Source organism: Phyllobates terribilis, unplaced genomic scaffold (genome assembly GCF_046119375.1).
Source record: "Phyllobates terribilis strain yellow unplaced genomic scaffold, ASM4611937v1 Scaffold_5__5_contigs__length_657084704, whole genome shotgun sequence".
Taxonomy (NCBI): Eukaryota; Metazoa; Chordata; class Amphibia; order Anura; family Dendrobatidae; genus Phyllobates; species Phyllobates terribilis.
In genome coordinates this window covers 105,257,077-105,270,673 of record NW_027362765.1, presented here as the reverse complement: position 1 = coordinate 105,270,673, position 13,597 = coordinate 105,257,077, and the positions used below count along the sequence as shown (strand labels likewise).

At 41.9% G+C, this 13,597-nt stretch overlaps 1 protein-coding gene across 2 annotated transcripts in view; it reads right to left on the bottom strand.

The window, feature by feature from the left end:
• Positions 1-13,597, bottom strand: part of LOC141270906 (opsin-5-like) — a 99,847-nt gene that overhangs the window by 33,658 nt on the left and 52,592 nt on the right. For both annotated transcript variants that reach the window (XM_073681004.1, XM_073681003.1), the window contains exon 2: positions 9,954-10,041. In XM_073681004.1, the coding sequence (XP_073537105.1) occupies positions 9,954-10,041 (88 nt within the window). The remainder of the gene's footprint in view (positions 1-9,953; positions 10,042-13,597) is intronic.

The window sequence follows — 13,597 nt, the reverse complement described above, 5'->3', positions numbered from 1 at the left end:
TTTAAATTTGTGACAAAAAAAATCACCCTAAAGCCTCATTCACACGTCTGGTTTGCCATAGATTGCAGCATAGCTTCTGCACAGAAATCAGCACATAGAGGTGTAGGGGCTCATAGACTTTCTATTAAAGCTACTTTGTGCACGATTCCTGATTCATGATTCCTGGGCAGCGCAAATCTTACAAGTGTTTTAAGCTATTGGTAAGGGTTTCCGGGTCGTATAATGCCCTGTCACATATAAGAAAACCCCACAAGTGTGAAGGTACCCTTTAACCTTACTAAATGCCCGATCCATGTTGTTTTGGGGTGATTGAATGTAATGGAGACAAAAGAGCCTCTAAGAGGATTCTTACAGGATGCTTCAAAAATAGAGAGAGATTGCCATCTGCTGGTCAGGCGCAGTCATGCGGAACCAAGATGTACAAGGGAAGTTGAAGGGGGAGCAGATTTAGATGCTGGACCCAGTCAGGTGACTTCCAGGAAGGAGTTCCAAGGTACAAGAGGCCAGCGGGCCAAGCCTGAGGGGTTTTTGGCGCCAAGCAGCAGAGAGGACGAGACGTGCTTCCTGCGTGTTGAGAAGCCCCACGTGGCAGGCCTAAGCCAGAGGCCTGCGAGGTGCCACAGTCGGGCGCCGGTGGACGAGCTCCGGATCCCTCACAGATGTGCCCCGAGTGCTGTGCCTACTGAGGAGAGTCGGAACCTGCTTGCGGTGCTGAGTGAGTTCGCGGAACCCGACGTTGCCCGCCGACAGACGAGGTCTGGACCCCCCTATCCACGGCTTGAGAGACTGCCTCCAACGGCCAGGAAGAGAGGAGTTGGGAGACGGCTGCGCCAGGAAAGTCACGTCAGTGAAAGCAGAGGAGCTGCATACGAGAACAGGGCCGTCACTTCTACTGTTCACTCACGGTTACGGGGCGAGTTGGGTTTAGGTACTCAGGTTGGGAGGGGAACAGTTGGGGCGGAAGAAGCTAAACTTGCTTTAATTGATTTTGTCCAGAAAAGACTTTCGGCCTAGCGGGAATAACCGGTGACCCCCGCTAGAGCCATATACAGAGATAAAGAACTGACGTGGTGACTCCCTGGCTGGGTGCACCACATTACTTTGAGAGACTTCGTACTTTGCTAATATTTCAAATTACCGTTCAATACCCTTGTTGCTATCCCCTTGTTCAGAATACCTGTTATATATATAGTACAGACCAAAAGTTTGGACACGCCTTCTCATTTAAAGATTTTTCTGTATTTTCATGACTTTGAAAATTGTACATTCACACTGAAGGCATCAAAACTACCTCTTGAAGCTCATCAAGAGAATGCCAAGAGTGTGCAAAGCAGTCATCAAAGCAAAAGGTGGCTACTTTGAAGAACCTAGAATATAAGACATATTTTCAGTTGTTTCACACTTTTTTGTTAAGTATATAATTCCACATGTGTTAATTCATAGTTTTGATGCCTTCAGTGTGAATGTACAATTTTCATAGTCATGAAAATACAGAAAAATCTTTAAATGAGAAGGTGTATCCAAACTTTTGGTCTGTACTGTACATATAAATTGTTTATAATCATCTCCGACTGTCCTTGCCTTGTGTCTCTGTGCGTTGCATTCCGGCACCTGCATTACATGCACATGTGGTGTATATGCACTGAATTTGCCAAGTAGAAAATCTGCTGCGTATTTCAGCATCGGCATTGTGGATGAGATTTTATGAAGTCTCAGTCCTATGCTGTAATTTACTTTGGATTTTGCTACTCTGGGAAAACTTGCATCAGGTTTGACCCATGTGGATGTACCCTTCACCTACACAACCAATATAAATCCAAGTGCCGGAAGACGTGTGACACAGGCTTGGACTGACCCACAGCAGAGCAGGAGAATCCTCCGGTGGGCCACCACCCTCTTATATGAGCCGTACTTGGCACAATGTACCTGAATCACTATGTACAGACAGAGGCAGCATCTTATTCATGTAACAATCTACCCAGTTCATTGTTATATAAATTTGTGACTGAGGATAATGTCACATTTGCATGTAGCTGATAAGTGGGGCCCTGGAGGTGGTTGCTGGTGGGCCCTTAGCACCCCAGTTTGACACTGCATGTGGACATACTGTAAGGTTCCCATATGCTTACAAGCAGGGATGGACTGAGACTGAAGTTCAGCCCTGGCATTTCAAATCACACAGGCCCATGCTGCCCCCCCCCCCGAGCACCATATGGGGATATATTACTAATATTACTGTGCCTAGTGGAAATCAAGCTTTACTACAAAACCAATATTTGTAATAATACCAATAATATTTCTATATAAGATTAAATAATTCTAATATCAAAATAATAATATTGCAATATTACAGGCAAATACGAACAAACCATAACCAAATATTACCAGCATATACAATATTGATAATACCACTATACTAATTGTTAAAGGGGCTGAGGTTAAAGTCTATGTAACTTCAGACGTCTGAATCCTCATAGCCTATTCTCCGATGCCGACATTGGGAGCGGCTGTCATGTAACTGCAAGTATGTGATTTTTACAGCTCTGGCCACATTTCGACTAATTGTAATTTGCTAATTTCAGTTGTATTGAGCGAGGCCGTGCACGTCTAGTTAGCACGTGACTGCATGTATGCAAATTGCATACTTGTGGTCACATGATCAGGAGCGTAACTACAGTAGGTGCGAGGGTTGCAATCGCACATGGGCCCTAGAGCCTAGGGGGCCCCAAAAGTCCCTTTAGCCTATATGAAAAGCCAATGCTATTGAAGACTTGCAATAAAACTCCCAGTGCCAGCACCAGAGAATCCTCACAGCGCGCGAGCTCTGTGAGGATTCAGAAGTCCGCAGTCACATAGTCACTGCAGACTTTAACTTCAAGCTTGGACAACTACTTTAACCGGTTCCCGACCGCCCACTGTAGATAAACGTCGGCGCTTGCCGGGCTCTGTGCAGTGCCGACGTTTAAAAACGGTGGGTGGTCTCGCAGTGCTCAGGACCCCCAGGGTCCTGCAAGCACTGCGATTCCGGTGCAGAGCGTTAGCTCTGACAGGGTACATCATCGGGACCTGATTAGATCAGGTCCCAGTGATGTTAACCCTTTGCTGTCTTCTATATGCTGTGATCTATAGTGATCGCGGCATATAGGAGACAGCAGGAAGAGAGGGGGTCGTCTTACTTACCTCCGAAGACCTCCGTTTCGTTTGAGGACCTGGGGTTGCTATGGCAGCTGCAGGTCACATGACCGCCTCCAGCTCTGCCATATATGGTGTCCTTCCTGTCTGGCTTCAGCTTGTATGTAGCTGAAGTCAGACAGGAGACTCTGACTGAAACAGTCAGTGAAGATCTCATATAATGTAATATATGTGTATTACATTACATGAGATCAGTGATCAGAAAAATAAAAATTAATGTCCCATACAGGGACTAAGTAAAAATGTAAAAAAAAGTAAAAAAAAAGTTTTTAAACTATTAAAAAAAAAAAATCACAAAATAAATAAAAATAAATAAATAAAATATTAAACCAATAAATCCGTAAATTATTACAAAACCAAAAAAAGTACACATATTTGGTATCGCCGCGTCCGAAACAACCCGAGCTATAAAACTGTCACACTAATTAACTCCTTCTGTGCACACCGTAATAAAAATAAATAAAAAACGGAGCAAAAAAATATGCTTTTTCATCATATCGCCAAACAAAAAGTGGAAAAAAATGTGATCAAAAAGCAGAATAGAAATAAAAATGGTACCACTGAAAACGTCATCTTGTTCCGCAAAAAAAGCCGCCATACAGCTCCATCAGCCAAAAAATAAAAAAGTTATAGCGCTCAGAATAAAGCAATGCAAAAAAAATATTTTTTTTTCTATAAAATTGTTTTATTGTGTAAAAGCGCCAAAACATAAAAAAAATACAGTAAGTGTAGTATCGCTGTAAACGTACTGACCCGAAGAATAACGCTGCCTGATCACTTTTACCACACGCAGAACGGCATAAAAAAAAACTCAAAAAACAATTCCTGAAGTGTTTGTTTTTGTTAACTTTACCTCCCAAAAAACGGAATAGAAGGCGATCAAAAAATGTCACGTGCCCAAAAATGGTTCCAATAAAAATTTCAACTCGTCCCGCAAAAAACAAGCCGTCACATGACTCTATCGGCCGAAATATGGAAAAATTATAGCTCTCAAAATATGGTGATGCAAAAACTAGATTTTGCAAAAAAAGCGTATTTTAGTGTGTGACAGCTGTCAGTCATAAAAACCCGATATAAATCTGGTATCTCTGTAATCGCACCGACCCGAAGAATAAAGTAATCTAATCAGTTATATCACACTAGGAACGGCATAAAAAATAAATAAAACAAATATTATTCACCTGCTACTGATTTGTTTATTATGTCTCCCAAAGATCCCAGTAAGGCTCTGCTCACATTTATCCTGTGCTCTGCGCTGAGCACTTACACCAGAGTTTCCGTGTAAATCTCTGAAATACGTGATTCAGCCAGAACCCATGATGGAAGATTCCCTGTAATGAGGCAGATATAGGCCACTGTGGATGCCGTCTAGCCTGGGATCCCACGGTGTCATTTGTTTTAGGCGTGCATAAAAGTGCGGTTGGCCACAGTTTTGTGCACTTCTGAAAAAAAGGACACCGCTAAACAGAGGCCAGATGGAGTCCAGAGTAACTCTGCTGCCTCATTACAGTGAATGGATCCCGCAGGGGTTTCATCTGAATTACATCACTTGGAAAATTAGATGGAAACCCCGATGTAAGTGCTCAGCCTAGAGCGCCGGATAAATGTTACGTAAAATGTTCCCAATAAAAGCTTCAACTCAGTCCTCAAAAAAAGCTAGTCCCCACTCAGGTCCATCATCTGTTAAAAATATAAGGGACTTCCAAGTTACTGGTAGCAGAAAGGCTCTGGAAAAGCAAAATGGTCCTTGCCCCCCAAAAGAAATTCAGAAAATTTTGTGCTCCCAAATCCAAATACCTATTCTACAATAATTTGTTCTCCAATTGTCAAATAGCGCTCCTTCCCCCTCAAATCTCGCCGTATGGCTAAGCGGTACGATACAGCCACATATGGGGTATTGCCACTTTTAGAAGAAATTGTGTGACACATTTCGGCACCATTTTTACCCATTGCCCTGTGTGAAAATGTAAAATCTGAGGGTAAAATATTTTTTTGTGGTAAAAATATAATTATGCTTTTTTCACTGCCCAATGGTATAAATTTAAAAATTAAAAAATGCTCACTACTTCCCTAGATGAATTCCTTGAGAGGTGTAGTTTACAAAATGGGGTCACTTGTGGGGGTTTCTGCTGTTTTGGCATGTCAGCGACTCTTCAAATGTGACATGGTGTCTGCTGCCTATCCCAGCCAACATAGCGCTTCTTTCTCTTCCGAACCCTGCCGTACACCAAAGCAGTGGTTTTCCCCCACATATGGGGTATCGGCGTACTCAGGAGAAATTGTACAACAAATTTCATGGTGCAATTTATCCTGTTACCCTTATGGTAATGCAAAATTAGGGAATGAAAAACATTTTTTATGGGAAAAATGTGAAAATTTTATTTTTACGGCTCAATATTATAAACTTCTGTGAAGCAGCTGGGGGTGCAAGGTGCTCACCACACATCTAGATAAGTTCCCTAAGGGGTATAGTTTCCAAAATGGTGGCACTTGTGGGGGGTTTCCACTGTTTAGGCACATTAGGGGCTCCCCAAACGCAACATGGCGTCCGCTAATTATTCAAACAAATTTTACATTCAAAAAGTCAAATGGCGCTCCTTCCCTTTCAAACCCTGCCATGTGCCCAAACAGTAATTTGCCTCCACATATGGGGTATCGGCGTGTTCAGGAGAAATTGCACAACAAATTTCATGGTGCAATTTATCCTGTTACCCTTATGATAATACAAAATTAGGGAATGAAAAACATTTTTTGAGGGAAAAATGTGAAAATTTTATTTTTACGGCTCAATATTATAAACTTCTGTGAAGCAGCTGGGGGTGCAAGGTGCTCACCACACATCTAGATAAGTTCCCTAAGGGGTCTAGTTTCCAAAATGGTGGCACTTGTGGGGGGTTTCCGCTGTTTAGGCACATTAGGGGCTCCCCAAATGTGACATGGCGTCCGCTAATTATTCAAACAAATTTTACATTCAAAAAGTCAAATGGCGCTCCTTCCCTTTCAAACCCTGCCATGTGCCCAAACAGTAATTTGCCTCCACATATGGGGTATTGGCGTGTTCAGGAGAAATTGCACAACAAATTTCATGGTGCAATTTATCCTGTTACCCTTATGATAATACAAAATTAGGGAATGAAAAACATTTTTTGAGGGAAAAATGTGAAAATTTTATTTTTACGGCTCAATATTATAAACTTCTGTGAAGCAGCTGGGGGTGCAAGGTGCTCACCACACATCTAGATAAGTTCCCTAAGGGGTCTAGTTTCCAAAATGGTGGCACTTGTGGGGGGTTTCCACTGTTTAGGCACATTAGGGGCTCCCCAAATGTGACATGGCGTCCGCTAATTATTCAAACAAATTTTACATTCAAAAAGTCAAATGGCGCTCCTTCCCTTTCAAACCCTGCCATGTGCCCAAACAGTAATTTGCCTCCACATATGGGGTATCAGCGTGTTCAGGAGAAATTGCATAACAAATTTCATGGTGCAATTTATCCTATTACCCTTATGATAATGCAAAATTAAGGGATGAAAAACGGTTTTGTGGGAAAAATGTGAAAATTTTATTTTTACAGCTCAATATTATAAACTTCTGTGAAGCACCTTGGGGTTCAAGGTGCTCACCACACATCTAGATATGTTCCCTAGGGGGTCTAGTTTCCAAAATGGTGTCACTTGTGGGGGGTTTCCACTGTTAAGGCACATCAGGAGCTCTCCAAACGCAACATGGCGTCCGCTAATTATTCAGACAAATTTTACATTCAAAAAGTCTAATGATGCTCCTTCCCTTCCGAACCCTGCCGTGCGCCCAAACAGTGGTTTTCCCTCACATATGGGGTATCAGCACGCTCAAGAGAAATTGCACAAAAAAATTTGGGGTCCATTTTTTCATGTTACCCCTGTGAAAATAAAAAAATTGGGTCTAAAGTAACATTTTTGTGAAAAAAGTTAAATGTTAATTTTTTTCTTCCACATTCCAAAAATTCCTGTGAAGCACCTGAAGGGTTAATAAAGTTCTTGAATGTGGTTTTGAGCACCTTGAGGGGTGCAGTTTTTAGAATGGTGTTACTTTTTGGTATTTTCTGTCATAAAGACCCCTCAAAGTGACTTCAAATATGATGTGGTCCCTAAAAAAATGTTTTTGTAAATTTTGTTGGAAAAATGAGAAATCGCTGGTCAACTTTTAACCCTTATAGCTCCCTAACAAAAAAAAATTTGGGTTCCAAAATTGTGCTGATGTAAAGTAGACATGTGGGAAATGTTATTTATTAACTATTTTGTGTGACATATCTCTCTGATTTAAGGGCATGAAAATTCAAAGTTTGAAAATTGCAAAATTTTCAAAATTTTCGCCAAATTTCCGATTTTTTCACAAATAAACGCAAGTGATATCGAAGAAATTTTAGCACTATCATGAAGTACAATATGTCACGAAAAAACAATCTCAGAATCAGGGGAATACGTTGAAGCATTCCAGAGTAATTACTTCATAAACTGGCAGTGGTCAGAATTGAAAAAATTGGCCCGGTCACGAAGGCAAAAACAGGCTCTGGCGCGAAGTGGTTAACTAAATACACTGTACGAAGACTGATATCACCACCATACAGTGACCATATAATGGTAATATCAAGTAAACACCAGTGCTCCGCAGTGGTATATTGTGCCGGTTCTCACCAGTGACGTTCTCGCTGATTGTTGTCATTCTTTTTCCCTTTTCCTTTGCATTCGGTCGAGACCACCCTGACCTCTAATTCCATCCATAACTCGTCCCTACAAAATGTAACACACAGACATCTTCACTTTAATGATTTTCCAGGATCCTCCTCACTTTCTGCCACCTCTACAAAAACGACACCTTGTGACACCTTATAAGAATTCCCCTGTGCCGCCTTTAATAATGCTCCCCCTTGACTTCTTATAATAATGACCCTGTAACTCCTTATAATAATAAACATTTCCCCTGTGCTTTCTTATATTAATAATAATGACTCCTAGTTTCCCCTAAAATGATAACAATCCTCCCATTGGGCCTCCTCGTAACAACGACCCCTAGTGCCTCTTTATTGTAATAATGCTCCTGAGCAGGGGGGGAATATAGAATTAACAGGCGCCCCATAGAAAAAGTCCTATCACGCCGCAGTCAAAGAGCATATCTCCCAACATTTTAAGAAATGTAGAAGGATATGTATTGCAGCACTTAGGGGCTTCAGTAGGGGCAAAATAACTGTCTAAGTGATCTCACACACTATGATCCCCGTTTCATGACTCGCGTAGAGTATTATGCACCCACATACCATGGTTGCCCCACAAACCTTACACAAAGTATGATGTTCCACAGCACCCTGCACAATAAGATTGTCACCACAGCCTCCCATACAATATGTCATCCACCGCAGCCCCCAATATACAGTAGGAGAGGAACTACAGACCCCCACCCCCACACAGTATGATGTCCACCACAGGCCCCTATTTAAAGTGTGATGTCTACCAAAGCCCCCCGTACAGTATGAGGACCCCACAGCCCCCATACAGTTTGATGTCCCCCCCCATACCATACAGTATGATGGTCACCACAGCCGCCAACATAGTATAATATACCCCATAGACCTCCACACAGTATAATGTCCACCACAGCCATCCCATACAATACGATGTCCACCACAACCACAATACACCGTAATATGATCCCCCATATACTATGAAGATCCCCATAGCCCCTATATTGTATGACGGTCCTCCCACAGGCCCTATATAGTATGATAGCCCCCTATATAATATGATAGTCCCACCAACAGCCCCCTATATAGTATTATGTTCCCCTCAACACCCCTATATAGTATGATGGTACACCTCACAGCTCCTTATATATATTATGATGGTACACCTCACAACCCCTATATAGTATGAAAGAACCCACAACAGCCTCCCATATATTATGATGTTTCACCTCATAACCCCCAGATAGTATGATGGTCCACATCACAGCCCCCTCTGTAGTATGATGGTCCACCTCACGGACCCCTATATAGTATGATGGTTCCTCCAACATTCCCTCCATATAGTATGATGGTAAAACCCCACAGCTCCTTATATATTATGATGATACCCCTCACAGCCCCTATATAGTATGATGGTACCCCCAACAGCCCCCTATGATGTTCCCCCGAATAGTACACTATATAGTATGGTGGTCCACCTCACAGCACCAAATATAGTGTGATGGTCCCCCACAGTCTCCTAAAAATAAAAAAATTCCCTATACTCACCTAATCCAGACACCTCATCCTCTGCAGCCTCTGTCGCCTCTTCTATCCATTCTCGCAGTGGATGCTAGTTACGCGATGCAGTGACGTTATTGCACCGCCGACGTACCCTGCTTGGTGCTGGCCTACGGAAGGTCGCATACAGAAGGGATGCCCGCAGCCTGCTGGGGTAAGTGATGGAGCCAGCGACTTTATGCTCCGTCACAACTGTTAACAGTATGGGCGTCTTGAGGATGCAGATTCTGATAAAAATGTAGCAGACAAGGCGGCCCACGACCAGACAGGCCCTTCTGGCATTTGCCAGATGGCCAGTCCGGCCCTGCTTACAAGTAATGTTCCACTTGCACAGGAATTTGGCCATATTTTTATTTGTTACTTTTTACATTCTAATATGTCAAAAATCATCTGGGAATGAAACTGCAGTAAAATTGCTTTCGCCACTACCAGTGCCTAAAAGAATAACGTAGAAGTACTAAAGAGTGTGCAGAAAATACTTTACCGAACAATGAGTACACAACTCCCAGGATGACGTCGCTGGTTTTTGATACCGAGGAATGAAATTCTGATACGATGGATCCATTTCCCATCTGTAGGAAGACGAGAGTTAGACACAAATGATAACAACTGAGGCCGAAGCTTATAAATCCGAAGGAGCTGAACCTCCATTGTATAAGAAAAATCAGTGGGTGTTTAAGTAAGAACACTTTTTTTTATCTTCTGCTTAGCCAAAAATGGCTGATAACAGAGGGCAAAATATTTCATTCACCTACACAGAAAATGCAGATAAACACCAGTCTCATATATGAGCAGCGATGATTTCCTGTTGTCTTCTTAGTAGTTTCATAGTCTTAAGATTGAAAGGAAGACAAGTCCATCGAGTTCTACCTGTAACCTAACCTGTTGATCAACAAGAAGGTAAAAACCCCATGAGGCAAATGCTAATTGCCTCATATTAGGAGTAAATTCCTTCCCTACAGCAATCAGACTGATTCCCTGGATCAACGTCCCGTCACCGAATCTAGCAGCCATAACTTGTACTATTATATTTTTCACTAATAGCAGAATGTGTGCTGAGCTTTATACTCCTACTAATACTACAGCTCTGCTACTCACCAGAGCTGTCAGTGAAGGGGGAGAGCCCACATTGCCCATAACCAAGAAGTGAAAGAGACTGGAAAACTGTGCTGCTCACGATATAACTGGAGTATAACTCTTTAATGCATCCCATTATTGTGTTTGACTTGGCAGCAGCTTCCTTGCATTGGTCACTAAAGTTGAGTTTGCTGTCCAGCCATACACCCACGTTTTTTTTCAGTGACCGTTTTAACAAATATTTTACTATTTAGTACATAATTGTACATTTTGTTTTCTCAGGCCTTACATTTATCTACATAAACTTAAAGTTTCAATTCCTTGGCCAAAATTCCCAGTTTACATAAACCCCTCTGTAATATTAAATTATCCTCCTCTGTGTTGATTACCTTGCAGAGCTTCTACATATATTGCCCTCAACAAGGTCATTAATAAAAATACTAAAAAGAAAAGAGCCCAATACTGACCCACTGTGGTAGTAAAAGAGCAGAAATGTATGCATAATCATCACGATGTCATCTTCTGGCAGCACAACTGAGTCACAGCTGATTACATAAGAAAATAAGAAAATCATCATCAGTTCTCCAAGCTAATATTATGGACTACAAATATTCTTGTGGAAATCTTGAATTTTAGCGACCTTATTAACAGAATGTTTGTTATTTCTATGGAAGGAGAGAAGTGGCTGCCACTCGCTGCTGCTTATCTATGGAAAATGGGAACAGGATTTATAACTTCCAACTTGTCCCATTCACAAGATCTAGTATTGCTGTCCAGAGATGAGATTATAGGGCATATTGCAGGCAAGAAATAAAATACTTCTCATGTCACATCTATAGCCGTGCGCTGCAGCAATAAAACCGTGCATTGTATTCAGTCAGACGTTGTGACAATGTAATGGAAAGCCAAATGAGCAGAGCGCAGCGTGATGTAACCTCAATATGTCAGACGCCGTCTCACTAAACCTACAGGAGGCAAAATACAGCTCCGACTATAGAGCGCTCCCACATCCTCCCTGTCCCAACAATGAGTTAACCTCTGGTTTCACTGGGAGGAATAATCCAGCTGGACATGAGGATTATCTGCCTGCTCTTCTAAAAGATCAGTGACCCCCAAATTAGTTATTAACTCCTTCACGGGGGCTGTCAACCTAATTTCCTATGCTCTTGAATGACACATCTCCCCAGAAACACAGAAGAAGTGATGGAATTATAATCTCAAAATTAGGCAGAAAAACAACTATGGCCAGATTTGGAGGCAATAGTGATGCCCTGATGCTGGGGATCATAGGGGTTGTAGAGGCAATGACTATCCATACAGGGGCCTCTGATCTCAGCTGTGACATGCTGGGAATGTCAGTGACAATGAGATTTCCACATCAATGTAAATGTTCTGAATGTTTAAAAAAAAACAGGAGAACGGTCTTAATTCCAGGACGCTTTACATAAACCTGCGACCTCACAAGATGCTCCATCCATATATTACAATATAAAACTGGGAAGGAACAAACATTGATCCTGAAACCATACGAGTAAATCGTCAACACACACAGAAGCTAAACTGTACAGGTTTGTTATGTCCCTAAATTCCCGGATTGACCATAAAATTACTTTTTTTTTTACCAATGTCCTTGACAAAAAGAAAAATTAAAAATGATGCATCATTGATTTTTATGAATCTGGAGGATCTTGTACAGATTATCAGGATTGTATGTGTTTATATCAATATTCTGGATGGTAGACACGGAGCGCATATAATTTTTATGATTTATTAAATAGGTCGTTTTGTAAAAATTAATTAATTGTAATTATTTTTATAAGATTGGGCAAATTGAGCAACTACATTTCATTGGATTTCTGCGGCATTTGGTTAAATTATAAAATTCTTTGTTTCTGCAGCCACCACTTGGGGGAGCTCACCTACACAGATTAAAGGGAATCTGTCAGCAGGTTTTCGCTACCCCATCTGAGAGCAGCATGATGTAGGGGCAGAGAGCCTGATTCCAGCGATGTATCACTTAGTTTACTGGATGCAGCAGTTATGATAAAAATCCCCATTTTCACTGCAGCAGATCTAGCAGAGCTCAGAATGCTGAGCTCTGTATAACTCCGCCCACACCACTGATTGGTTTTTGACGTTTTTAACCTATTTTTGATTTGCAGAAAGTTACCAAACAAAAAAGCACAAATGTAATAATGATGATTTTTGTTTGCACCCTATTCATTATTCTGTTTTCACCTGTTTTAAGTCTATTTTATATGTGCTTGATTGTTTTTTGTGCTTTTTTGATTCCCCATTTTGGGTGGAGTTTAGCGATTCTAGATGATTTTGGCTGATTCATCAATTGTGAAAATTTCCATCAGCATGACTAAGGACACTTAGCAGTCAGCAAAGCGTAAGACTGTCACACATGCTTATTTTCCCCTTGCATTCTTTTATCCATTTTTTAATGAAGATGTTTTGTTCAATAAATGTTTAGTTTGTTTATACATCATTGTCCTTTCTACTGTGCTGGATCACAACGATTTTTCTATTTGATGAATCGGGGCCTTTATTTTAGGAGAAATTGATCTAAGGGGGTAACGTTTCTCCTTGTGGAGAGTGACAAGCCAGGCCTGGCGTGTCAGAGTGAGGAGACTTATAAGCCATGCATGTGTGTCACCCCAGGCCTGGATGCCACAAATAATAAAGGCTGTGTCTGAGAGCAGGAGGGAGGTTCCCTGGTTAGGGACAATTAGCATACAGCACCTCCTGTCCCAGGCCAGTAGGGGGAGCAGGCTGCCCCTATAAAAGCTGGAACTGGGGGCAGGGTTAGAGAGAACTGGACGACCTAGCTCAGGACTGAGACTAGTCCCAGAGAAGGAGGGACAGTTCAGCTGTAGCTGAGGAGTCCATGAGGCAGAGGAGAAACTGCAAGCCAGGGACAGAGGCGACGAGAGCCGGTCCTGGCAGAGAACCAATCTACCAGACATTGGGGTCCGAGGCTGTCAGGGTTATAAGCCCAGCAGCAGAGAACCAATCTGCGAGGGGTTTCATGTCCTTTGGCCTAAG